Source organism: Bombina bombina, chromosome 8 (assembly GCF_027579735.1).
Source record: "Bombina bombina isolate aBomBom1 chromosome 8, aBomBom1.pri, whole genome shotgun sequence".
Classification (NCBI taxonomy): Eukaryota; Metazoa; Chordata; class Amphibia; order Anura; family Bombinatoridae; genus Bombina; species Bombina bombina.
Window position 1 is genome coordinate 313291489 of NC_069506.1, and position 26123 is coordinate 313317611.

Here is a 26123-nt window from a genome sequence, read left to right on the forward strand (position 1 = left end):
CCTCTGAAATCATTTGGTTGTGTGATCACCACCCACGCACGCACAAAAAACGAAGCATCTTAGTAGCTCTATTACCTTATAAAATGAATGACCTATTTGTGGTGTATATCAAAAAATGTTTTGTAAAATCAGAGCAAGGGGTATCAGTAGAGAAATGCTCACATCTCCTAACGCAAACCTCACTGGTGGTACGACCCACATACTGTTCTTGACATAGTGTACATGCCGTGCAATTAATACAGTTATTCAGTAAGTAGGCCCTCTATGTGACACACTATAAAAAGCAGAGACCTATCTTTTTTTTTTCCCCATTACTCAGACAGAGCATACAATTTTAAAACAACTTTTCAATTAACTTTTACTATTATCAAATGTGTTTCTTTTTCTATCCTTTGTTGAAGAAGCAACATGTGCAGTCACCAATCGGCAGCTCCTGAGCCTACCAAGGTATATTTTTCAACAAAAGGATACCAAAAGAACAAAACAAAAAGATAACAGAAGTAAACTGGAAACGTATTTAAAATCCCATTTTCTTTCTGAACAGTGAAAGCAAAAATGTGGGTTTCATATCCCTTTAAATTTCAGGATAAAAAATTGCCAGTTAATTGTACTGTAGAACCTTGCTGCTTTCCCCTCTAACATATTTCACTCTAGGGTTAAATCCAATCAGCTCTGAAATATCAGAGGAGATGGCTCTTGTTTACACCACAACAAATAAAGAGAAAGGAAATGCCTTAATCACACCATCTCTAAATGTCATCCTTTAAAACAGTACATCATTCTTACAGGTATGTTACCTATAAATAATAGGGTTTAAAAAAAATAATAATCAAAGCATTCAAGTTTATCACAGCGTTAATACCCAGGTACTTAAACATACAGAACAAGCAATATGTGGCACAGTTACCTGGGATCTCCAGAAGCAGGAAGTACAGGCCAGCAGCATGTAGGGCAAACACCTTCTGCATGACACCAGCCTTTTTGCTCTCTCCAGTCTGTAGGAAATGATATAGCACAGCAACCAGGGAGTTTCGGCAAATGTCATTTTCAGCAAACAGTACCCAGACACTCTACAAGAAAACAAATTAATAAAAAATAAATTAGAAACATTAAATTGATGGCAGACTTACAAAAACATCATAAAAGAGCAAAGAAGTTAATAATGGAGGTAATACATTATATTATTACCCCTCGCAATGGATTTCTGTTGGAAACTTACTTTAAAAGTCTGGGTTTTATTGGTCATCACCCTCGGCTGCCTCTATGAGATTAATAGGCAGGAGGTAAAGCAAATAGCAAGTGTGGTGTCTATACTAAGTACTTCTGAAGCAGCATGCTCTGTGCCGCTGCTTAGTGATAGGACTGGAGCTCCGCTACACAGTAATCATACCCTAGAGAGCCGCTTACGTACTAGGATTAGAGAACTAGCTGCAATAGAAATATATAGTGCAAGAACAAAATATTTTACTTCAGACTCCTAACTTTTTGAAATATTATACTTTTTTTCTACATAAAAGGAGAAAAAAAAAAAATCTTAAACCCAGTTCTGGGAATTGTTGCAAAATCAACTTTACTAAGTGAACGTTTTTGAGGTGTTACCCCCTTTTTAGACATATGACACGCATTGAATACACAATATATAATAAAAATGGCTCCACACTTATCTACCACACCATTTCTAACAGTACCAAACTACTATTTATCTTTGGTTATAATTTTGAAATTATCTTGCTTCCCCTCTCCCTAAATGTTCTATCAAAAATGTGTAAATCATTGGTATAAATGTACTCGGAAGCTGTTTATTCCTCAATTTGTACGGTATAACTTTGGCTTTCAATAAACTTTTCTTTTCTTTTTTTTTTTTTAAATCAAACACACAATCCTTTTTGCTTTTATATTTCTGAAGAAGTAAGGAACACCCCGAAAACGTTCACTTAGTAAAAGGTGAATTTGCATCAAGTCCCAGAGAGTGCTCTCTTTATTATGGATATCTAGTAAAGGGTTCCTTTAGTGTTTAATATAAGAACAGGAAGAAACAGTGCACACTGAGGCCAAAGAATGCAATTTTATATTTGCATAAAAAAGGTTATGTTAAAGTGACAGTAAATACCTTGTAAAGTAAAAAAAAAAAAAAGGCTGCAATTTTGCAATAAATTAAATAAGTATGAATTGTTCTTGAACACATTAACAGCTGGTTGCTGCAACTGTTTTTTAAAATAAACTCCCCATTCTACTTTTCTTATTTGGAGGAGCCACTCTGGACTTGTTGCCCAGCAAAATGCCTTGTAAGCCTGGTCTACTCCAGTAACATGACCATTGTTTTGCAATTTTCAAGAGGGAAAAAAAAAACAAAAAAAAAAAAAACAAAAAAGTGGTTTTACTATCTATTATTTTATATTACAATCTCAAAAGTGTTTAATTTCCCTTTAAAGCCTTTTAATTTAAAGGGACAGTAAAGTCCAAAAAAAAAACTTTCATGATTCAAATAGGGAATGTGATTTTAAACAACTTTACAATTTACTTTTATCACCAATTTTGCTTTGTTCTCTTGGTATTCTTAGTTGAAAGCTAAACCTAGGAAGTTCATATGCTAATTTCTTAGACCTCGAAGGCCGCCACTAATCTGAATGCATTCTGATAGTTTTTCACCACTAGAGGGCATTGGTTCACGTGTTTCATATAGATAACATTGAGCTCATGCACGTGAAATTACCATGGAGACAGCCCTGATTGGCTAAAATGCAAATTTGTCAAAAGAACTGAAATAAGGGGGCAGTCTGCTGAGGCTTAGATACAAGGTAATTACAGAGGTAAAACGTGTATAATTATAACTGTGTTGGTTATGCAAAACTGGGGAATTGGTAATTAAGGGATTATCTATCTGTTAAAACAAAAATTCTGGTGTTAACTGTCCCTTTAAGCTAAGTGCATGTGTGTATATAACTGGGCCCCAAGGACTGCTTGTTCACGTGCTGATTTTTTAAAAGAAAGAATGTACATTTTAGAAAAAACTGTAAATGCATTTTAAACTAAAGCAAAAAAGTGCTTTTTGTCCCCTAGGAAATCACACACTGCTCTGGGAATCATACAATGTAAAGCGCTTTCGCTGAACTACCGAATTCTGGGTTATATCACATCAAAAATTATTTATGGTGTTTTTGCCCTTTTTCTTCTATACGTTTAAGATTCATTATTTAAAACAACTGTACAATGACTACTGTACCCGCTGGTTCTCTTGATCTTCAGAAACAAATGGTAAGAGGCTCTCATACAAGTTGTTGAACACTTCCAACCCATTTTCTGCGATCACCGATTCCACTCTGGGATCCAGAGGTTCCGTCTCTGTAAAGTCCAGTTCCCATACTGAATCCACCCAGGCTGAAGAAAAAAAAAAAGCAGAATATTTATAATTTGGTAGAATACTGCAGAGTCCAGAAGCATAAATCATATTAATGTGTAAGTGACTGTCCCAGTATAAACTAAAAATTTAAAGTTTGGTTTTTTTAATACATGGATTATGTATATTAGTTTTAATCATATTAGGGGTTTTTTATACATGATTTTAGCATTACATTTGTATAGTTTATAGAAATAGATGTTTTGCTTTCTTATCTATAGTTTTTAGTTTTATAAAAGCACAACTCTTTAATATAATCACTTTAAATAGTTTTAGATGAAGACGGCAGCTAATTTTAATTAGCTCATATCTCAAGACATTTTTACTGTGTTTAATCATACCCAGACCCTCTATCAACTGGCACCAACATCATTCCACAATAGCCAATGCATCCATCAACTGGCACCAACAACATTTCGCAACAGCCCGCGCATCCATCAATTGGCACCAACAACATTCCCCAACAGCCAGCGCATCCCTCAACTGGCACCAACAAAATTCCACAATAGCCAATGCATCCATGAACTGGCACAAACAACATTCCGCACATCCATCAACTGGCACTAAAAAATAAATTTGCATAATCAAACAGCCCACAATACCTTGCCAATCTAACTGCTGGACCGAACATTCGTTGACAAAACAAATATTACAACATTTTGACCATCCAAAATCTGGCACCAGTGGAGACCAGCATTACCCTATAAAATATTTTCCTGACGCTCCAAATACTGATCCTCACTGCTCTGATAACTTAATTTTCAATTTGTAAACAACTTTTGGTCCATGCACATGTCAATTACTGAACTCCACAGGAAACACACTTCTTTCAGCTTAACAAACATTACCAATATTTGATGTCAGTAACTTAATGAGCTTTAAATTTCTACTGTGGCCTCTGAGTTCATTCATTTAATTTTCTGTTTAAATGCAGCTATAAAGAAAACCCAAAGTGCTAGTGGATAGTAGTGATTGTCTATTGCAACATACCTAACTCCCCATATGCCAAAACAATTATCAAATACTGCGCCCCTGGCATGCAAAGGGCTCAACCAAACCAGTCTGAGGCAGTGAAGTTAACCCCTTCATACTGTTAATAAATGCTGCACAGCTGTTATTTGGTAGAAAAGATACAGCAAACTAGTTTGTAATCATAACACTGTCTGCAATATTGTAATTATATATATATATCTATCAGCCGAGTGTAAACATTAATGGAAGAGATTAACACTTTGCCTGCAGCAATGATTTTTGAAAGGTAAATCTCCATCCACCACTTTCCTTATGTGGAGAAGCCAATCCAGACTCAAGTACATAGATGACTGAGATTGCCACTGTCAATTTGTTAACAAAATTATTGTTTGGCCTCAGCAGAAATGATAAGATAAACTGCAAATTAGGGATAGATATGCGACAGGTTCTTTTGCTTGTGAAACTTGTCATATACTCTTTTTCTGGACAAGAAAATGTGCAATTTTCAGATTACAATTACATGAAAAAAGAAACAATTCAGATATATTGTTATGTTTTTATTTGCATGATTAAGCATTAATTACAATCTCAGTATTTAACCCCCTTGATAACTGCAGCCATTTCTAGCATCCAAAATGTTAACCTCTTTGCACCACCAGAAACATCCCAACAACAAGGGCGATATTTGATGTCCAATGGTGCAAACCATTTCTGTAGTAGCATAACGTCAGGATAACCTTTTATCCAGGGCACACTTGCACATTTCTTGTGGAACATTATGTGAAAAATCTCTACCGTAAAAGGTACTAACAGTCCATATGAACCGCACTCTTAACAAAATGACCCTATACCCAACACAACCAAAGATCAAACAGGGGATACACACATACACAATATATATATATACATATATATACATATACATATACACACACACATTATATATATATATATATATATATACACACGTCACACACACATACATACATACACTGCTCTAAACAGCACATCAGGTATATTAACCTTTTAACGCCGTTATGCCGTTCTATTCCGTCATATTTACACTGGGCTTTAAAGTCGTTATGACGGAATAGAACGTCATATCAAACGGCTGTCCTGAAGCCTTCTGCGCTTCAAGGACTTGATCGCGGTCTGGAGGGCGTTCCTAGGGTTGTAGGGACGCCCCCCAGATGCGATCCAATAATTGAAATCTCGCGATCGTATGCACGATCGCGTAGTTTCAATTTGTCTACATCGGAACAGGTGTTCCGATGTAGACACTTTAACCCTGTCACGAAAGGGTTAAACTAGGTCATGTATTTACAATAACACATAAAATAGCACATTTGTCCTTTACAGGAGATCACAATTTATCTTAAAGGGACACTGAACCCACATTTTTTGTTTCGTGATTCAGATAGAGCATGCAATTTTAAGCAACTTTCTAATTTACTCCTATTATAAAATTCTCTTCATTCTCTTGGTATCTTTATTTGAAATGCAAGAATGTAAGTTTAGATGCCGGCCCATTTTTGGTGAACACACTGTGCTGTTCTTGCTGATTGGTGGATAAATTCACCCACCATTAAACAAGTACTTTCCATGGTTCTGAACCAAAAAATAGCTTAGATGCCTTCTTTTTCAAATAAAGAAAGCAAGAGAACAAAGAAAAATTGATAATAGGAGTAAATTAGAAAGTTGTTTAAATTTGCATGCTCTATCTGAATCACGAAAGACAAAATTTGGGTTCAGTGTCCCTTTAACAAAAAAAAATAAAGATCCCAGGTTGTTACCATAACAAGATTTGAGTTTCTGCCGATTACTAGGGGTTATGTGTCTGCCGCCTACCCTGATATGTTGCGTCAAGGCGTTTCTGTCTTCCTACTGCAGTTCATCACCTCTTGGTCTAGTATCCGTCTTAGACAACATTAACCCCTTGTGCTAAACATTACAGAGCAATTTGCTGCAGTTTACTCTGGCAACCAAGAAACCCAAAAATTTGTCTTTCATGATCCAGAGCGAACAATAAATAAAAAAAAAATTCCAGTTTACTTCTATTATCAATTTTGTTTCATTTTCACGGTATCCTTTATTGAAGGAGCAGCAACAAACTACTTATTGCTAGCTGTACACATCTGTAAGCCATTGAGCATATATGAGCAGCGGTCAATCAGTAGCTAGCTCCCAGCTGCCTGAGCCAACCTAGGTATTCTTTCCAAAAAAAGATACCAAAAGAAGGAAGCAAATTAGATGATAGAAGTAAATTGGAAAGCTGTCAATCTGAATCAATAGAGAAACATTTGGGGTTTCATGTATTTGCCCCTGAATACTTACCTTGACTAAGCCCTCGCAGCCCACAGCGGCCAAGGGCCTCCAGCACCACCGCTTCCCTGTCACACATCAGTCCCTTCTGCTGCCTGAAACTTTACTTTCAGAGCTTCTCCGTTACTACCCGGCGCCAAAACTCTACACAAAACAGCCAATCACTTCCAACAACGCAACCCGAGAGCGCGGACACTAACAAATAGCGTAATAGGCACACAATCGCCATGCTGGTTACTGGCAGCTGTCATGACTATAGCAGGCAAAAATATGTACATTGTGCGCACGCGCGGGGTTTATGTCCAGGTTGGCTACTTGCAAGTGTCAGGGGCTGCGCATGTGTAGTATTCTCCGCGCGTGCGCAGTGTACAGAGGAACCTACCGGGCTCTGCGGAGTAGTAGGTACCGCGCATCCTATTCTGGTGATTCCAGACCTGCACAGTGTCCTCGCTTTTTTATTTCCCGGGGCCGTCGCCATGAGCTTCTTTGGCTTTGGGCCGGCCGCGGAGCTAGATATTGCGTTGACTGATGCGGAAAGCAGGCGCCGGGTGGAGCACAAGACTGAGGACGGCAAAAAGGACAAATACTATCTGTTCTATGACGGGGAAACTGTGTCCGGACGGGTCACCGTTAACTTGCGGAACCCCGGCAAGCGGCTGGAGCACCAGGGGCTCAAAATAGAGTTCATAGGGCAGATAGGTGAGTGTGACTCGGGGCCAGTGCCTTAGAAGCTGAAGGTGGAGCAGAGGGGGTTGTGTGAGGATGACGGGAGCACTAGGGGCGCGCTGAGGTGTGAGACTGGGAACTAACAGAGAATGACAGGAGCAGCAGGGGCGCAGGGAGGTGAGAGTCTGTGGGAACTAACAGAAAATGACAGGAGCAGCAGGGGCGCAGGGAGGTGAGAGTCTGTGGGAACTAACAGAAAATGACAGGAGCAGCAGGGGCGCAGGGAGGTGAGAGACTATGTGAACTAACAGAGAATGACAGGAGCAGCAGGGGCGCAGGGAGGTGAGAGACTGGGAACTAACAGAGAATGACTGGAGCAGTATGGACGCAGGGAGCTGAGAGACTGGGAACTAACAGAGAATGACTGGAGCAGCAGGGGTGCAGGGAGGTGAGAGACTATGGGAACTAACAGAGAATGACAGGAGCAGCAGGGGCGCAGGGAGGTGAGAGACTGGGAACTAACAGAGAATGACTGGAGCAGCAGGGGTGCAGGGAGGTGAGAGACTATGGGAACTAACAGAGAATGACAGGAGCAGCAGGGGCGCAGGGAGGTGAGAGACTATGTGAACTAACAGAGAATGACAGGGGCGTAGGGAGGTGAGAGACTGGGAACTAACAGAGAATGACAGGGGCAGCAGGGAGGTGAGAGACTATGGGAACTAACAGAAAATGACAGGAGCAGCAGGGGCGCAGGGAGGTGAGAGACTATGGGAACTAACAGAGAATGACAGGGGCGCAGGGAGGTGAGAGTCTGTGGGAACAGAGAATGACAGGAGCAGCAGGGGCGCAGGGAGGTGAGAGACTGTGAACTAACAGAGAATGACAGGAGCAGCAGGGGCGCAGGGAGGTGAGAGACTATGGGAACTAACAGAGAATGACAGGGGCGCAGGGAGGTGAGAGTCTGTGGGAACAGAGAATGACAGGAGCAGCAGGGGCGCAGGGAGGTGAGAGACTGTGAACTAACAGAGAATGACAGGAGCAGCAGGGAGGTGAGAGACTGGGAACTAACAGAGAATGACTGGAGCAGCAGGGGTGCATGGAGGTGAGAGATTGGGAACTAACAGAGAATGACAGGAGCATGAGGGGCACAGGGAGGTGAGAGACTATGTGAACTAACAGAAAATGACAGGAGCAGCAGGGAGGTGAGAGACTGGGAACTAACAGAGAATGACTGGAGCAGCAGGGGTGCAGGGAGGTGAGAGACTGGGAACTAACAGAATGACTGGAGAAGCAGGGGTGCAGGGAGGTGAGAGATTATGGGAACTAACAGAGAATGACTGGAGCAGCAGGGGTGCAGGGAGGTGAGAGACTATGGGAACTAACAGAGAATGACAGGAGCAGAAGGGACACAGGGAGGTGAGCGACTATGTGAACTAACAGAGAATGACAGGAGCAGCAGGGGCGCAGGGAGGTGAGAGACTATGGGAACTAACAGAGAATGACAGGAGCAGCAGGGGCGCAGGGAGATGAGAGACTATGGGAACTAACAGAGAATAACAGGAGCAGCAGGGGCGCAGGGAAGTGAGAGACTATGGGAACTAACAGAGAATGACTGGAGTAGCAGGGGCGCAGGGAGGTGAGAGAATATGGGAACTAACAGAGAATGACAGGAGTAGCAGGGGCGCAGGGAGGTGTGAGACTATGGGAACTAACAGAGAATGACTGGAGTAGCAGGGGCGCAGGGAGGTGAGAGACTATGGGAACTAACAGAGAATGACAGGAGCAGTAGGGGTGCAGGGAGGTGAGAGACTATGGGAACTAACAGAGAATGACAGGGGCTCAGGGAGGTGAGAGACTATGGGAACTAACAGAGAATGACAGGGGCTCAGGGAGGTGAGAGACTTTGGGAACAGAGAATGACAGGAGCAGCAGGGAGGTGAGAGACTGTGGGAACAGAGAATGACAGGAGCAGCAGGGAGGTGAGAGACTGTGGGAACAGAGAATGACAGGAGCAGCAGTGGTTCAGGGAGGTTAGAGGGTGCCGGTGGTTATACACCTGCACTGAGGGAGGATTATTGTGACAGAGGAAGACATGATGAAGGCTGGCATACTGAGACAGAAATATTGGAAGAGGCAGAGGGGGAGGCTGGCATACTGAGACAGAAATATTGGAAGAGGCAGAGGGGGAGGCTGGCATACTGAGACAGAAATATTGGAAGAGGCAGATGGGGGAGGCTGGCATACTGAGACAGAAATATTGGAAGAGGCGAAGGGGGGGGTGGCATACTGAGACAGAAATATTGGAAGGGGGGGGGACTGGCATACTGAGACAGAAATATTGGAAGAGGCGAAAGGCTGGCATACTGAGACAGAAATATTGGAAGAGGCGAAGGGGGGGGCTGGCATACTGAGACAGAAATATTGGAAGAGGCGAAGGGAAGGAGGCTGGCATACTGAGATACAAATATAGTTAAGGGGACATCGGAAGGCTGGCATACTGAGGCGGAGGGGGGCTGGCATACTGAGACAGGAATATTGGAAGAGGCGGAGGCGGGAGGCTGGCATACTGAGACAGAAATATTGGAAGTGGGGGGAGGCTGGCATACTGAGACAGAAATATTGGAAGGAGCGGAGGGGGTTAGGATGGCATACTGAGACAGAAATATTGGAAGAGGCGGGGGAGGCTGGCATTCTGAGACAGAAATATTGGAAGAGGCGGGGGGAAGGCTGGCATACTGAGACAGAAATATTGGAAGGGGGGGAGGCTGGCATACTAAGACAGAAATATTGGAAGAGGCGGGGGGGGGGGGAGGCTGGCATACTAAGACATAAATATTGGAAGAAGCGGGGGGGGGGGGAGGCTGGCATACTAAGACAGAAATATTGGAAGAGGCAGAGGGGGAGGCTGGCATACTGAGACAGAAATATTGGAAGAGGCAGAGGGGGAGGCTGGCATACTGAGACAGAAATATTGGAAGAGGCAGAGGGGGAGGCTGGCATACTGAGACAGAAATATTGGAAGAGGCAGAGGGGGAGGCTGGCATACTGAGACAGAAATATTGGAAGAGGCAGAGGGGGAGGCTGGCATACTGAGACAGAAATATTGGAAGAGGCAGAGGGGGAGGCTGGCATACTGAGACAGAAATATTGGAAGAGGCAGAAGGGGAGGCTGGCATACTGAGACAGAAATATTGGAAGAGGCAGAGGGGGAGGCTGGCATACTGAGACAGAAATATTGGAAGAGGCAGAGGGGGAGGCTGGCATACTGAGACAGAAATATTGGAAGAGGCAGAGGGGGAGGCTGGCATACTGAGACAGAAATATTGGAAGAGGCAGAGGGGGAGGCTGGCATACTGAGACAGAAATATTGGAAGAGGCAGAGGGGGAGGCTGGCATACTGAGACAGAAATATTGGAAGAGGCAGAGGGGGAGGCTGGCATACTGAGACAGAAATATTGGAAGAGGCAGAGGGGGAGGCTGGCATACTGAGACAGAAATATTGGAAGAGGCAGAGGGGGAGGCTGGCATACTGAGACAGAAATATTGGAAGAGGCAGAGGGGGAGGCTGGCATACTGAGACAGAAATATTGGAAGAGGCAGAGGGGGAGGCTGGCATACTGAGACAGAAATATTGGAAGAGGCAGAGGGGGAGGCTGGCATACTGAGACAGAAATATTGGAAGAGGCAGAGGGGGAGGCTGGCATACTGAGACAGAAATATTGGAAGAGGCAGAGGGGGAGGCTGGCATACTGAGACAGAAATATTGGAAGAGGCAGAGGGGGAGGCTGGCATACTGAGACAGAAATATTGGAAGAGGCAGAGGGGGAGGCTGGCATACTGAGACAGAAATATTGGAAGAGGCAGAGGGGGAGGCTGGCATACTGAGACAGAAATATTGGAAGGGGCAGAGGGGGAAGACTGGCATACTGAGACAGAAATATTGGAAGAGGCGGAGGGGGGAGGCTGGCATACTGAGACAGAAATATTGGAAGAGGCGGAGGGGGAGGCTGGCATACTGAGACAGAAATATTGGAAGAGGGGGAGGCTGGCATACTGAGACAGAAATATTGGAAGAGGGGGAGGCTGGGATACTGAGACAGAAATATTGGAAGAGGCAGAGGGGGAGGCTGGCATACTGAGACAGAAATATTGGAAGAGGCAGAGGGGGAGGCTGGCATACTGAGACAGAAATATTGGAAGAGGCAGAGGGGGAGGCTGGCATACTGAGACAGAAATATTGGAAGAGGCAGAGGCTGGCATACTGAGACAGAAATATTGGAAGAGGCAGAGGGGGAGGCTGGCATACTGAGACAGAAATATTGGAAGAGGCAGAGGGGGAGGCTGGCATACTGAGACAGAAATATTGGAAGAGGCAGAGGGGGAGGCTGGCATACTGAGACAGAAATATTGGAAGGGGCAGAGGGGGAAGACTGGCATACTGAGACAGAAATATTGGAAGAGGCAGAGGGGGAGGCTGGCATACTGAGACAGAAATATTGGAAGAGGCAGAGGGGGAGGCTGGCATACTGAGACAGAAATATTGGAAGAGGCAGAGGGGGAGGCTGGCATACTGAGACAGAAATATTGGAAGAGGCAGAGGGGGAGGCTGGCATACTGAGACAGAAATATTGGAAGAGGCAGAGGGGGAGGCTGGCATACTGAGACAGAAATATTGGAAGAGGCAGAGGGGGGAGTCTGGCATGCTGAGACAGAAATATTGGAAGGGGAACTGCCGGAGGCTGGCATACTGAGACAGAAATATTGGGAGTGGGGAGGCTGGCATACTGAGACAGAAATATTGGGAGTGGGGAGGCTGGCATACTGAGACAGAAATATTGGGAGTGGGGAGGCTGGCATACTGAGACAGAAATATTGGGAGTGGGGAGGCTGGCATACTGAGACAGAAATATTGGAAGTGGGGAGGCTGGCATACTGAGACAGAAATATTGGGAGTGGGGAGGCTGGCATACTGAGACAGAAATATTGGGAGTGGGGAGGCTGGCATACTGAGACAGAAATATTGGGAGTGGGGAGGCTGGCATACTGAGACAGAAATATTGGGAGTGGGGAGGCTGGCATACTGAGACAGAAATATTGGGAGTGGGGAGGCTGGCATACTGAGACAGAAATATTGGGTGTGGGGAGGCTGGCATACTGAGACAGAAATATTGGGAGGGGGGAGGCTGGCATACTGAGACAGAAATATTGGGAGGGGGGAGGCTGGCATACTGAGACAAAAATATTGGAAGGGGCAGAGGGGGGAGATTGGCATACTGGCAGGGAGTCTAGGGAGACAAAACTGAAGTTATAGTGGCTGGTGTACAATGGGTCTCTATTAAATTATTAGGGCAGATGGGTGAGTTATTTTGGAGATAGTGGTGAGAGGGAAATAGGGGGTGACACAGACACAATTAGACTTAATAGGGCAGGCAGCTAAAGGGGCAATGCATTGAGACAAAACTGGGATGTCATATTCAGGAGGCATAATTTTGGCACACTGAGAGCCAGGGCAGGATGGGGGACTGTCAGACATTCAAGACCCAGTCCATAGTGCAAACCTAGAGATCTGCTGAGCAGAGTTCATAGGGCATTTCGGTAAGTGAGAACACATGACAGAGAGCTGCAGAATGTTCAGTCCACAGGACGTTTGAGTAATGGGGGGGGGGGGAGATTTTACTGCCGGCTTCCAGTATTGTGGTTGTAATCACATAGTACCTAGAGCATGATTTTGCTTGTTCATCCTTCAAACAGTATGGGTTTTAATGTTAATATAGGAATAATCCAGTGGCTGTTGTTTAACTGAGTTTATAAAGCACATTGTGTGAGCAGAATTGGGGGGTGGGGTCTTAGCAAAAAGACTGTAAAATATAAAGACACTCAAAATAAAATGTCTGTAAGAGGGGTGTCTGTTTGGGGTTGCTAAATTGCAGAGTGAAGCTGTAGAAAGCGCGGTACGTTGGAGGACTGTCCATCGGTTGTATACTGAAATCCAGTTTGTAGCATTTTCAAAGAGCCACGGTAGTGTTTTGTTTTTGCTAATGTCTAGAGTAGAACATGCATGGATTACACCAGTAGCATAGTTTTATTAGAAAGAGGCACAGGATAAGAAAAATGATTAATATGTTACATACACATAGTTGTATTCTTGTGTCCCAGAACTATCAGTTTCCAAATAAAATGAAGTTCTGAGGGCCCTATTAATATTGAAAGCATTAAGGAGGATATGACACGATTTTACCATCTATCTTCCACCATCACTGGTTTAGTAATTTTTATGAAGCACTATAGAGCTTTCTAGTCGTGTTTTCTGTAAGAAATAATCAATGTAGAAGGTTTTGCTAATACAGACAGCCATTGAATCATGGACGTTTCTCTATAAATTCCTGTTATGTATCACATTGTGCACATAATTTGGTTTGTTACTGAGTTTCATATAATTTTGTCAAGTATACTTGCATGTAATACAGATGTGCTTATATTAAAGGGACATGAAACACCACATTTTTTCTTTCATGATTCAGATAGAGAATACAATTTTAAAAAAACCTTCCATTTTACTTCTAATATACATTTTTGCCTCCTCATGTTATTCTTTATTCTATCTGAATCATGAAAGAAAATGTTTGGTTTTATGTCCCTTTAAACGGACAGTCTTCATCCTTAGTCATCTTAAAGTCTTACGTTAGATTAAAGGGATACTGAACCCAAATTTTTTTCTTTCGTGATTCAGATAGAGCATGCAACTTTTGTTCATCTTTGGTTCAGCACTTGAGTAGCGTTTTGCTGATTGGTGGCTAAATGTAGCTACGAATCAGCAAGCGCTACACAGAGTTCTGAACTAAAAATGGTCCGGCTGGTAAGTTTACATTCCTGCTTTTTTCAAATAAAGATACCAAGAGAACAAAGAAAAATGAATAGGAGTAAATGAGAAAGTTGCTTAAAATTGCATCCTCTATCTGAATCATGAAAGAAAAAAATTGGGTTCAGTGTCCCTTTAAGCTACAAACAGCCTCATGCAGCACGAACAGTAATACAGTTATTTAAAAAGGATATTGTTTCTGGCCACTTTGAAATGGCTGCCACACTCTACCCACTGATGACGTCATGATCTGGGCACTCTGCTGAATAGCATTGACAGCCTGCTGAATCCAACTAGTGAGGCTTTTGTGATTGGATGCCATATGCAGCTCGGATGTGACATCATCAGTGGGTGGAGTTTGGTGGCCATTTCAAAGTAGCGAGAAAATATATTCTTTTTAAAATAACTTTTTTACCGTTCCTGCTGCATGATATAGAAAGGGGTGTGCAGGAGGATATTTGCAGCTTAATCTAAGGTAAGACTTTAAGATAACTGAGGTGTAGACTGTCCCTTTTAAGTACTAAAAAAGGAAGATATGTCTTCCTCAGGCCCATGACCTTGTTAAATAAGTTGGTGTAAAGCAATGAATTCTGGGTATGTAGCCAATGCCATCATTATTTTGATAACTCACACTGATTGTATCTGTTACCATGGTTACAGTTTTACATAACCTACCTTTCATATAAGCTCTTCAGAATTTTTAGTTTACCCCATGATTCATTTATACTTTGGCATTTTGTATAATTTGTGATTATATTTTGTCCTTCACAGAACAAAAAAATGCTGCACAGGAGGTGAAATGATCATATTTAATATATTTAATAATTAGTTGTAGAGCATCTTCACAGATACCCATGGAGATTATTTGTCTTTCAAGGGACATGAAGCCCAACATATTTCTTTCATGATTCAGATAGAACATCTTTTTTTTCCCCCCAGTTTACTTTTAATAACAAATGTACTTTGTTCTTTGGTATCATTCACATATGTGAAGCATTATATGGCAGCAGTTTTGCTAGAATACTTTTTGCATTGCTATTGGTTTGCAAGAACACTAATAGCAGTTTGCTACCATGTAGTGCTCCAGATACGTGCACGCTAACTACATAGGAATTCTCTTCAGCAAAGACTACAATGAGCAGGATTATATGCAAAGCTAATTACCTGCAAGTATCTTATTTATGCAAAAAAACACTCTTGAAATGTGTGCTGCATTCTCTGATACAAAAATGTAAATCATTTATTGGGCTGCATACGTTATATTATAGAAGTATTTCCAATTTAAACACAATCTGATATTATAAAGAAGATCAATTTGTCATCTTTATAACCCTTAAAGGGACAATAAACCCATTTTTTTTTCATGATTCAGATAGAGCATGCAATTTTAAGCAACTTCTTAATTTACTCCTATTATAAATTTTTCTTCGTTCTCTTGCTATCTTTATTTAAAAAGCAGGAATGTGATGCATAGGAGCCGGCCCATTTTTGGTTGAGAACCTGGGTTATGCTTGCTTATTGGTGGGTAAATGTCAGCCTCCTTAAGCAAGCACTATCCATGGTGCTGAACCTAACATGGGCTGGCTTCTAAGATTTACATTCCTGCTTTTAAAATAAAGATAGCAAGAGAACAAAGAAAAATTGATAATGGGAGTAAATTAGAAAGTTGCTTAACATTTCATTCTCTATCTGAATCATGAAAGAAAAAAATGTGGGTTCAGTGTCCCTTTAATAACATTATCATCAACTGTAACTGGCTTTATGGCTTTATTTTTTTAAAGGGGCCATTAAATACAGTTCATTGACAAATACAGATTAAAAAGACCAATACAATACCACTTACTTTGAATTTCAAATGAGCATTAGATTTTTTGTCTGCCATATATCGGTTAATTCTATTTTCCCTCCCCCTAGATCATGTGACAGCTATCAGCTAATCACAAAACGTATACATATATTATACTGTGCACTCTGGCACATGCTCAGTTGGAGCTGATACCCAGAAACTGTGCATACAAAAAGACTATGCACATTTTGATAATGGAATTAAATGGGAAAGTTCTTTTAATATTGTATGCTCTGTCTGAATCATGGAAGTTTTTTACTTTTAGCGTCTCCTATTAAGTACCAAAATACAGAATTCAGCATTTTAGTTTTTAGTGTTTTGTGCTAAATATTGAATTATTTAAAGGGACAGTCAACTCCCAGAATTTTTATTGTTTAAATAGATAATCCCTTTATTACTCATTCCCCACTTTTGCATAATCGACATGGTTACATTAATACACTTTTTACCTTGTATCTAAGCCTCTGCAGACTGCCCCCTTATTAGACTTGCATTTTAGCCAATCAGTACCCTCTCATAAGTAACTACACGGACATGAGCACAATGTTATCTATATGGCACACATGAATTAACGCCCTCTAGCTGTGAAAATTGTCAAATGCATTGAAATAAGAGGCGGCCTTAAAGGGCCTAGAAATTAGCATATGAGCCTACCTAGGTTTAGCTTTCAACTAAGAATACCAAGAGAGCAAAGCAACTTTAAATATTAAAGTGAATTGGAAAGTTGTTTAAAATTGCCCTATCTGAATTATGAACGTTTAGCTTTGACTTCACTATCCCTTTAACTACAAGAGAGCTTGACAATAAAGCTGATATATTGTACAGCAACGTGGTGAAAAACAGAATATGTAGGAGCAGGTAATAGTACATTAGTGACATTCTACTTTTAAAGGGACTAATGTCTTAGCGGATTTTATTATTGCACTTTTACTTGCATACAATTTGTGTTTAACCACAGACTTTTTTGCTCCTGCTATTGAGAAAGAAGTTTCTGCCCTTATATCCTCCTCTCACCTCACTACCTGTCCCCTTGATCCCATCACTTAACAAATACCCTCCTCTCTCCTACTCTTACTCCTATCCTCAGACATATTTTTAATCTCTCCCTCAGCACTGGTATATTTCCCTCTTCCCTTAAACATGCACTAATTACACCTATCCTTAAAAAAAAATCTTCTCTTGATCCATCATCCAACCCCAACACCCTATTACCCTACTCCCCCTCGTCTCAAAACTTCTGGAAGGGCTCGTATATACACATTTATCACATTTCCTCAAATTAAACTCCCTCCTTCATCCAATGCAATCTGGATTTTGCCCACAACACTTCACAAAAACTGCAATTATTAAAGGGACAGTCAAGTCCAATTTTTTTTTTCATGATTCAGATAGGGCATGTAATTTTAAATAACTTTCAAATTTACTTTATCACAAATTTTGCTTTGTTCTATTGGTATTCTTAGTTGAAAGCTAAATCTAGGAGGTTCATAGGCTAATTTCTTAGACCTTGTAGGCCGCCTCTAATCTAAATGCATTTTGACAGTTTTTCACCACTGGAGGGCGTTAGTTCATGTGTGTCATATAGATAACATTGAGCTCATGCATGTGAATTTACAGAGGAGTGAGCACTGATTGGCTTAAATGCAAGTCTGTCAAAAGAACTGAAATAAAGGGGCAGTTTGCAGAGGCTTAGATACAAGGTAATCAGAGGTAAACATGTATTATTATAACTGTGTTGGTTATGCAAAACTGGGGAATGGGTAATTAAGGAATTATCTATCTTTTAAAACAACGGAAATTCTGGTGTTGACTGTCTCTTTAAGGTTACTAATGACCTAATTACAGCAAAATCTAAAGGCCATTTTCTTTGTTAATCCTTGATCTATTTGCAGCCTTTGACACGGTTGACCACAATCTCTTGCTCCAAACCCTCCAATGCTTCGACATCTGTTACACAGCTCTCTTGTGGCTCTTCTCTTACCTGTCTAACTGGACCTTTAGTGTTACCTTCTCTGGAACATCCTCTGACCCTTTACCACTTTCTGTTGGGGTACCACAAGGCTCTGTCCTTGGTCCTCTTCTCTTCTCAATTTATACCTCATCCTTAGGTTCCTTAATACAGTCCCATGGATTACAAACCATTTGTATGCTGATGAAACCCAAGTCTACATCTCTGCACCAGACCTATCCCCTTCCTTACTAACTTGTGTCACTAACTGTCTTTCTAATATTTCATCCTGGATGTCCTCTCAAAAACTGAGCTCCTTATTTCCCCCCCCCCCCCTTCCAAAATTCCTACCCCCCAACATTCTCCAACTGTTGATAATAACATCATTACCCCAACCCTGCATGCCTGAAGTCTTGGGGTCACACTTGAATTAGATCTCTCTTTCACTCCCCACATCCAGTCTTTCGTCAATTCTTGCTGCCTCCACCTTAAAAACATCTCCAAAATGCGCCACTTCCTCACACAAGACACAACTAAGACTTAAATCCACTCTCTAATCATTTCCTGCCTTGACTATTGCAACTCTATCCTCTTTGGCCTCCCTAGCTGCCGTTATCTCCCTTACAATCTATATTAAATGCCTCTGCCAGGCTGATTTTCCTTACACCTCGCTCCTCATCTGCTGCACCTCTCTACCAGTCCCATCACTGGCTTCCTCTAACCTCCAGAATAAAACATAAAATCCTGACTCTTAACTTTTAAAGCTCTCAATAACACTGCTCCACCCTATATCTCCAGATACTCGCCCTCCCGATACTCTGCTCATGACCTCCTTTTCTCTGCCTCGCTCTACACGACTCTCCCCTAATTTTCAAACTTTCAAGCCCTCCTTAAAGACTCTACTGTTTAGGGATGCATATAATATAAACTAACATTTTCCTATCTTAATTCCTCTCCTTCTTTAGTTATCCCCTTTAACCCCCTTAGCATGTAAGTCCAGGTAAAAAAAAGCAGGTAAGTAGGCTCAGGAGCATGCACATGTCTGGAGCTCTATATAGCAGCTATATTGCAAGAATGCTTTTAATAATGTTATTCAGTGTGCAAATATTTCTGCCATCTGATACGCTAATGCATTGTTGCAATACTGCTGCTATATAATGCACCAGACACGTGCACGCTACCTACCTGTGTACCCTCTGCAGCATATAATACCATGAGTACTAAGTTCATTTCTAATAGATGGAAATTAGAAACCTTTGTAAATAAAAATGTATAACTTTCTACTTTCGTTGCCTTTTAAAGCTCCGTATAACATATCTGTCTCTACCTAATATTTTTGGTAAAAATCACTAAGGATGTTTGTAGTGTAGCTGCGTGAAGAGAGATGATTATTCTGCTATTTTGTATTTTTCTTTAAGTAAAAATAAAGGTTTTGTAGTCAGCAACTAGACTGATTTGGCACTGGCACTCTAATCTGGTATAACAAATTGCTTATAATTTTGGAATGCATATTTACCACGTATTATGTATATATAAAACCTAATTAGCTATGGAAAAGCTGCATTAAAGGGCCATGATACCCAAATGTTGAAACACTTGAAAGTGATGCAGCATAGCTGTAAAAAGCTGACTAGAAAATATCACCTGAACATCTCTATGTAAAAAGAAAGATTTTTTTTTTACCTCAAAAGTTCCTCAGTAGCCACATCCCATTGTAAAGGACTTCTAAGCAGCAAATCAGTGTGTCTGTCCTGGGACAAGCAAAGGAGCGAGCTTTGTGCACTCTCATCTTATTTCCTTATTCAGTTTAAGGAGGTTTACTATGAAATCTCATGAGATCACAGTAAAAGAGTTCATGACCTCAGCACTGTTGATGCTGATTGGCTGCGGTTCATTTCTTCTTTTTTTTTTTACCTGCAACTGGGCAGTAGCTGAGTATAACATTTTACACAACGCTTACTCTGGTGAGCTGAGGAAATTGTGAGGTAAAATATCTTCCTTTTTTACATAGATTCTCAGGTGATATTTTCCTGTCAGCTTTTTTACAGTTATACTGCATCAGTTTCAAGTGATTTAGCATGAGTATTATGCCCCTTTAATATAGCGATAGTATTGAGCTGGAAAATATTTAGGAACACAGGCTCTTAAAGGGACATTCCGGTCAAAACTGAAATGCACATAAATTAAGTACATCTTTGAATAGAAACATATTTACAATACAGGCAGTCCCCGGGGGGTTACAGACATCCGACTTAAGTACAACTCATACTTACAAACAGAGAAAATAGAGCTTTATTGCCAATCCTTCTTTACAGGATAAACCAAAATACTCAAAATCCAATTGTCACAAGCACAGAAAGTGATGTGAAATTTTCTAAACAGGGGCACAGATAGCAAAACAAACTTTTCCCTATGCTTTCCAAAACTAAAAAAATGTTTGGCTAGAGTTTCACCTAAATAAAGTGCCTGTTCCAACTTACATACAAATTCAACTTAAGAACAAACCTACAGAACCTATCTTGTTCGTAACCTGGGGACTACCTGTATACAGTTATTAGCAAAAAGGCTTCTAGTAAAAGTTATCAATGTTTTAGTGTTAACATTTGTCTCTGCACATGCATGTGTAGCATAGCTAGATATTCTCAGTGCACCAGCATTATAAATACTACAGCTCCTCAGAGCGCCAGTGGGGCTTGTATCATGTAATCAATTAACAAATTGAGTCATTACTAGATGGTACAAGCACCTTAGGCTCTCTGAGCAAGTGCTCTGTTTAAAATGCTGGTGCACAGTGCAAACTTAAAAACACTTTTGAAACAGCTCTAGCTTTTATTAAAAGCATTTTTACTAATGAATGTGTATTAAAAAAATGCTTTAATTCAGAACTGAAATGCAACCATGTGGATTCCAATTTTGTCTGTACTGTCCCTTTTAGATTTCTGCATTCTCAGTGGCTTTCTGTTTCACAGTTGGTGTCAGTTGCCGGCATTTAAATATGTAAATATGTTATAGAACATGATTAGTAGCCGGTGACTAACCTATAAGATTAAATAGATGTAAAGATGTTATAGAACATGATTAGTAGCTGGTGACTAACCTATAAGATTAAATAGATGTAAAGATGTTATAGAACATGATTAGTAGCCAGTGACTAGCCTATAAGATTAAATAGATGTAAATATGTTATAGAACATGATTAGTAGCTGGTGACTAACCTATAAGATTAAATAGATGTAAATATGTTATAGAACATGATTAGTAGCTGGTGACTAACCTATAAGATTAAATAGATGTAAATATGTTATAGAACATGATTAGTAGCTGGTGACTAACCTATAAGATTAAATAGATGTAAATATGTTATAGAACATGATTAGTAGCTGGTGACTAACCTATAAGATTAAATAGATGTAAATATGTTATAGAACATGATTAGTAGCTGGTGACTAACCTATAAGATTAAATAGATGTAAAGCTGTTATAGAACATGATTAGTAGCCAGTGACTAGCCTATAAGATTAAATAGATGTAAATATGTTATAGAACATGATTAGTAGCTGGTGACTAACCTATAAGATTAAATAGATGTAAATATGTTATAGAACATGATTAGTAGCCAGTGACTAACCTATAAGATTAAATAGATGTAAAGATGTTATAGAACATGATTAGTAGCCGGTGACTAACCTATAAGATTAAATAGATGTAAATATGTTATAGAACATGATTAGTAGCGGGTGACTAACCTATAAGATTAAATAGATGTAAATATGTTATAGAACATGATTAGTAGCCGGTGACTAGCCTATAAGATTAAATAGATGTAAATATGTTATAGAACATGATTAGTAGCTGGTGACTAGCCTATAAGATTAAATAGATGTAAAGATGTTATAGAACATGATTAGTAGCTGGTGACTAACCTATAAGATTAAATAGATGTAAATATGTTATAGAACATGATTAGTAGCCGGTGACTAGCCTATAAGATTAAATAGATGTAAATATGTTATAGAACATGATTAGTAGCCGGTGACTAGCCTATAAGATTAAATAGATGTAAAGATGTTATAGAACATGATTAGTTGCCGGTGACTAACCTATAAGATTAAATAGATGTAAAGATGTTATAGAACATGATTAGTAGCGGGTGACTAACCTATAAGATTAAATAGATGTAAAGATGTTATAGAACATGATTAGTTGCTGGTGACTAACCTATAAGATTAAATATATGTAAAGATGTTATAGAACATGATTAGTTGCTGGTGACTAACCTATAAGATTAAATATATGTAAAGATGTTATAGAACATGATTAGTAGCGGGTGACTAACCTATAAGATTAAATAGATGTAAAGATGTTATAGAACATGATTAGTAGCTGGTGACTAACCTATAAGATTAAATATATGTAAAGATGTTATAGAACATGATTAGTAGCGGGTGACTAACCTATAAGATTAAATATATGTAAAGATGTTATAGAACATGATTAGTAGCTGGTGACTAACCTATAAGATTAAATATATGTAAAGATGTTATAGAACATGATTAGTAGCTGGTGACTAACCTATAAGATTAAATATATGTAAAGATGTTATAGAACATGATTAGTAGCTGGTGACTAACCTATAAGATTAAATAGATGTAAAGATGTTATAGAACATGATTAGTAGCCGGTGACTAACCTATAAGATTAAATAGATGTAAAGCTGTTATAGAACATGATTAGTAGCCGGTGACTAACCTATAAGATTAAATAGATGTAAAGCTGTTATAGAACATGATTAGTAGCCAGTGACTAACCTATAAGATTAAATAAATGTAAATATGTTATAGAACATGATTAGTAGCTGGTGACTAACCTATAAGATTAAATAGATGTAAAGATGTTATAGAACATGATTAGTAGCTGGTGACTAACCTATAAGATTAAATAGATGTAAAGATGTTATAGAACATGATTAGTAGCCAGTGACTAACCTATTAGATTAAATAGATGTAAAGATGTTATAGAACATGATTAGTAGCGGGTGACTAACCTATAAGATTAAATAGATGTAAATATGTTATAGAACATGATTAGTAGCCGGTGACTAACCTATAAGATTAAATAGATGTAAATATGTTATAGAACATGATTAGTAGCTGGTGACTAACCTATAAGATTAAATAGATGTAAATATGTTATAGAACATGATTAGTAGCTGGTGACTAACCTATAAGATTAAATAGATGTAAATATGTTATAGAACATGATTAGTAGCGGGTGACTAACCGATAAGATTAAATAGATGTAAAGATGTTTAGTTTTTTCCTTTTCTATATAATGATCTGCATATTTTCTTTCACAGAGCTGTATTACGACCGCGGCAATCATCACGAGTTTGTTTCATTAGTGAAGGATTTGGCTCGGCCTGGAGAAATCTCCCAGTCACAGAGCTTTGATTTTGAATTTACTCATGTAGAGAAACCTTATGAGTCCTACACGGGTCAGAATGTGAAGTTACGGTGAGTCTGATGTATCTGGACTTGCAATGAAGAAAGAAAGGATTCTGTATACTCCAGATCTGTATTTGAGATCTCATGAAGAAAAATCAGGGTTTGTAAAATAGATTTTATATGGACATAAAAAACAAAATGAAACGTTCATGATCCAGAAAGAACATGCATTAAAAAAACTCAAGTTATTCTCTTATCAAATTTACCTCCTCTTCTCCTCTGTATCCTTTGTTGACGAGCATACCTGGGCATGCTCGGAGTGTGCATATGTCTTGAACATTGCTAAAACATTTCTGCAACTACTTATGATCCAACCTTCCCAGATATGCTTTTTTAACAAATTATATCATGAGAAAGAAGTAAATTTAATAATAGAATTCTTATAAGAATTTAGCCTTTTTCTGTGAAAATGTTTTATTAAGATTAGATTATAGGTAGGGCATTATCCAGTTTAATTCCAGTGATGCTCTGATTTGTCCCGTTACATTTACTATTTATCAAGGGACAGTCTACTTGAAATTTGTTATTGTTTTAAAAGATAGATAATCCCTTTATTACCCATTCCCCAGTTTGAATAACCAACACTGTTATATTAATACAATTTTTACCTCTATGATTACCTTGTATCTAAGCTTCTGCAGACTGCCCCTTATCACAGTTCTTTTTACAAACTTGCATTTTAGCCAATTAGTTCTGGTTCATGCATAACTCCACGAAAGCGAGCACAATGGTATCTATATGGAACACATGAACTATCACTGTGAAACACTAATAAAATGCACTGAGATAAGAGGCGCCTGCAGGGTCTTAGAAACAGGCAGAGATTTAGAAGTTACAAAGCTGGGGAATGGGTAGTAAAGGCATTATCTATCTTTTTAAACAATAAAAAAATAAAGCAGTAGTAGTAGTGCTACTGCTACAAGCCAACAGCAGCCTATAAAAAATATCTCTTGAAGCCTTTCCCACCTGCAGAAAAATACTTTCTTACCTTCAGTGTAATGGTTTTAACTGTTTTCTTCCAAAAATGAATGCACAGCTCTACTGTTGTCTACTATAAGTTTAAAACCACTCACTTTTGCAACTTGTTTAATTGTGCAGTGTTCTCCCTAGGACCGTTTTAATGGGTGCACCACCTGGCTGAATTACTGAGCATCCAGCTAAAACTTTAGCCAAAAATAAGATGAAATCAGCTTATCATTTTTTTCAAAGTTTATTGCTCAGATTATCATTAAATGCATTTATGTTAAATTATGCAGTGAATTTGTGCTTTAGAGAGCAGAACATGTTTATCAGATTAGAAAGTATTAGACTGTTCCCACCCAGCTGGCACAATGTTCTGTGGAGAACATTGTTGTATATTATCTCTTTATATAGCTGATTTTTTGTGTATGTTGCATCACAAGGGTCAGTTAAATACCACTGATATATTGTTTCAGTATTACACAGCCAGGTCTATTAAATAGACAAAAAAATAAATAAATACTTGAAACATATTCTAGTGAATCTCCCTTTTAGTAATTTATTGTTCTGTTATTTATAATGAAACAAACATCATTATACTTGTTTAATTCAACAACTAAAAGGTTTAAAGGGACAGTATGCACCAATTTTCATATAACTGCATGCAATAGACACTACTATAAAGAACAATATGCACAGATACTGATGTAAAAATCCAGTATAAAACCTTTTTTAAAAACTTACTTAGAAGCTTCCTAATGTAGCACTGTTTATGAGGTTAGGCTGGGACACCAACTGAAAGGGGCAGAGAAAGAAAGAGCAGACCCAACCCTCCTTGACTGCATATGATAAGACCCATTACACAAATGGGAGCAAGCAGGAGTCTGTAGACTTGGGTCTACATCTGATACTTTGGGGCTTGGTTAGGAGTCTGAAAATCAGCACAATGTTATTAAAAATATAAGCAAAACTGCACCGGAGAGAAAGGACTTCAGCTTTACAACATTTATTGATATCAGCCTTTTCCGGGACTTTGCACACATGAACAGAGACAAGGCAGAGGAGACTTTTCCACAATGTATCTCTCCATGGGCCACCAGTACAAACCCCTACTCTCAAAATTTGACCCTCACACACGTGTGAACTATTGTGAATGTGGCCACCCTTTTGAACTATTATGCATCTCTTGGATTGTAACAATTCATTGTAGTCTCTGAGTCTTACATAGATTAACATGCTGTAATGCTTTTGTTTTTCAATAAAAGTTTAAAAAAAAAAAATATAAGCAAAACTATAGATTGTTACAAAAACACTCCCAGGTGCGCAATCTAAATCGATCATCTAAGAATTTTGCAGTGTATATAGAGGATCTGTCTTCAAAAGGCAGTAAAGTCAAAATTAAAGGTTTATTATTCAGTTAGAGTATGACATTTTAAACAACATTCCACTTTACTTATATTATTACATTTCCTTTGTTTTCTTGCTATCCTTTGTTGAAAATATACCTATGTAGGATCAGAAGCAGTGATGCTCGAATACAAGCTACAGTTAATATTGTGTATTAGGTGAACATAGGTTTATTTTACGATGTTTTCTAAAGAGATAGTCTGTGATCATGCATATGGAAGGCATACATTCTGTGTTATATG

At 39.5% G+C, this 26123-nt stretch overlaps 2 protein-coding genes across 2 annotated transcripts in view; one reads left to right on the forward strand and one right to left on the reverse strand.

Moving 5' to 3' along the window:
• The window catches only part of NCAPD3 (non-SMC condensin II complex subunit D3), a 273275-nt gene extending 266461 nt beyond the window's left edge, over positions 1–6814 (reverse strand). Inside the window, exons 1-3 of the mRNA XM_053691510.1 lie at positions 6704–6814; positions 3224–3378; positions 908–1070 (exon numbers count right to left, since the gene is read on the reverse strand). Coding sequence (XP_053547485.1) covers positions 908–1070; positions 3224–3378; positions 6704–6770 — 385 coding nt within the window. The 5' untranslated portion in view covers positions 6771–6814. The remainder of the gene's footprint in view (positions 1–907; positions 1071–3223; positions 3379–6703) is intronic.
• A 242-nt stretch (positions 6815–7056) lies between these two features.
• Positions 7057–26123, forward strand: part of VPS26B (VPS26 retromer complex component B) — a 60939-nt gene continuing 41872 nt past the window's right edge. Inside the window, exons 1-2 of the mRNA XM_053691511.1 lie at positions 7057–7390; positions 23367–23523. Of these exons, the coding sequence (XP_053547486.1) occupies positions 7168–7390; positions 23367–23523 (380 nt within the window). The 5' untranslated portion in view covers positions 7057–7167. The remainder of the gene's footprint in view (positions 7391–23366; positions 23524–26123) is intronic.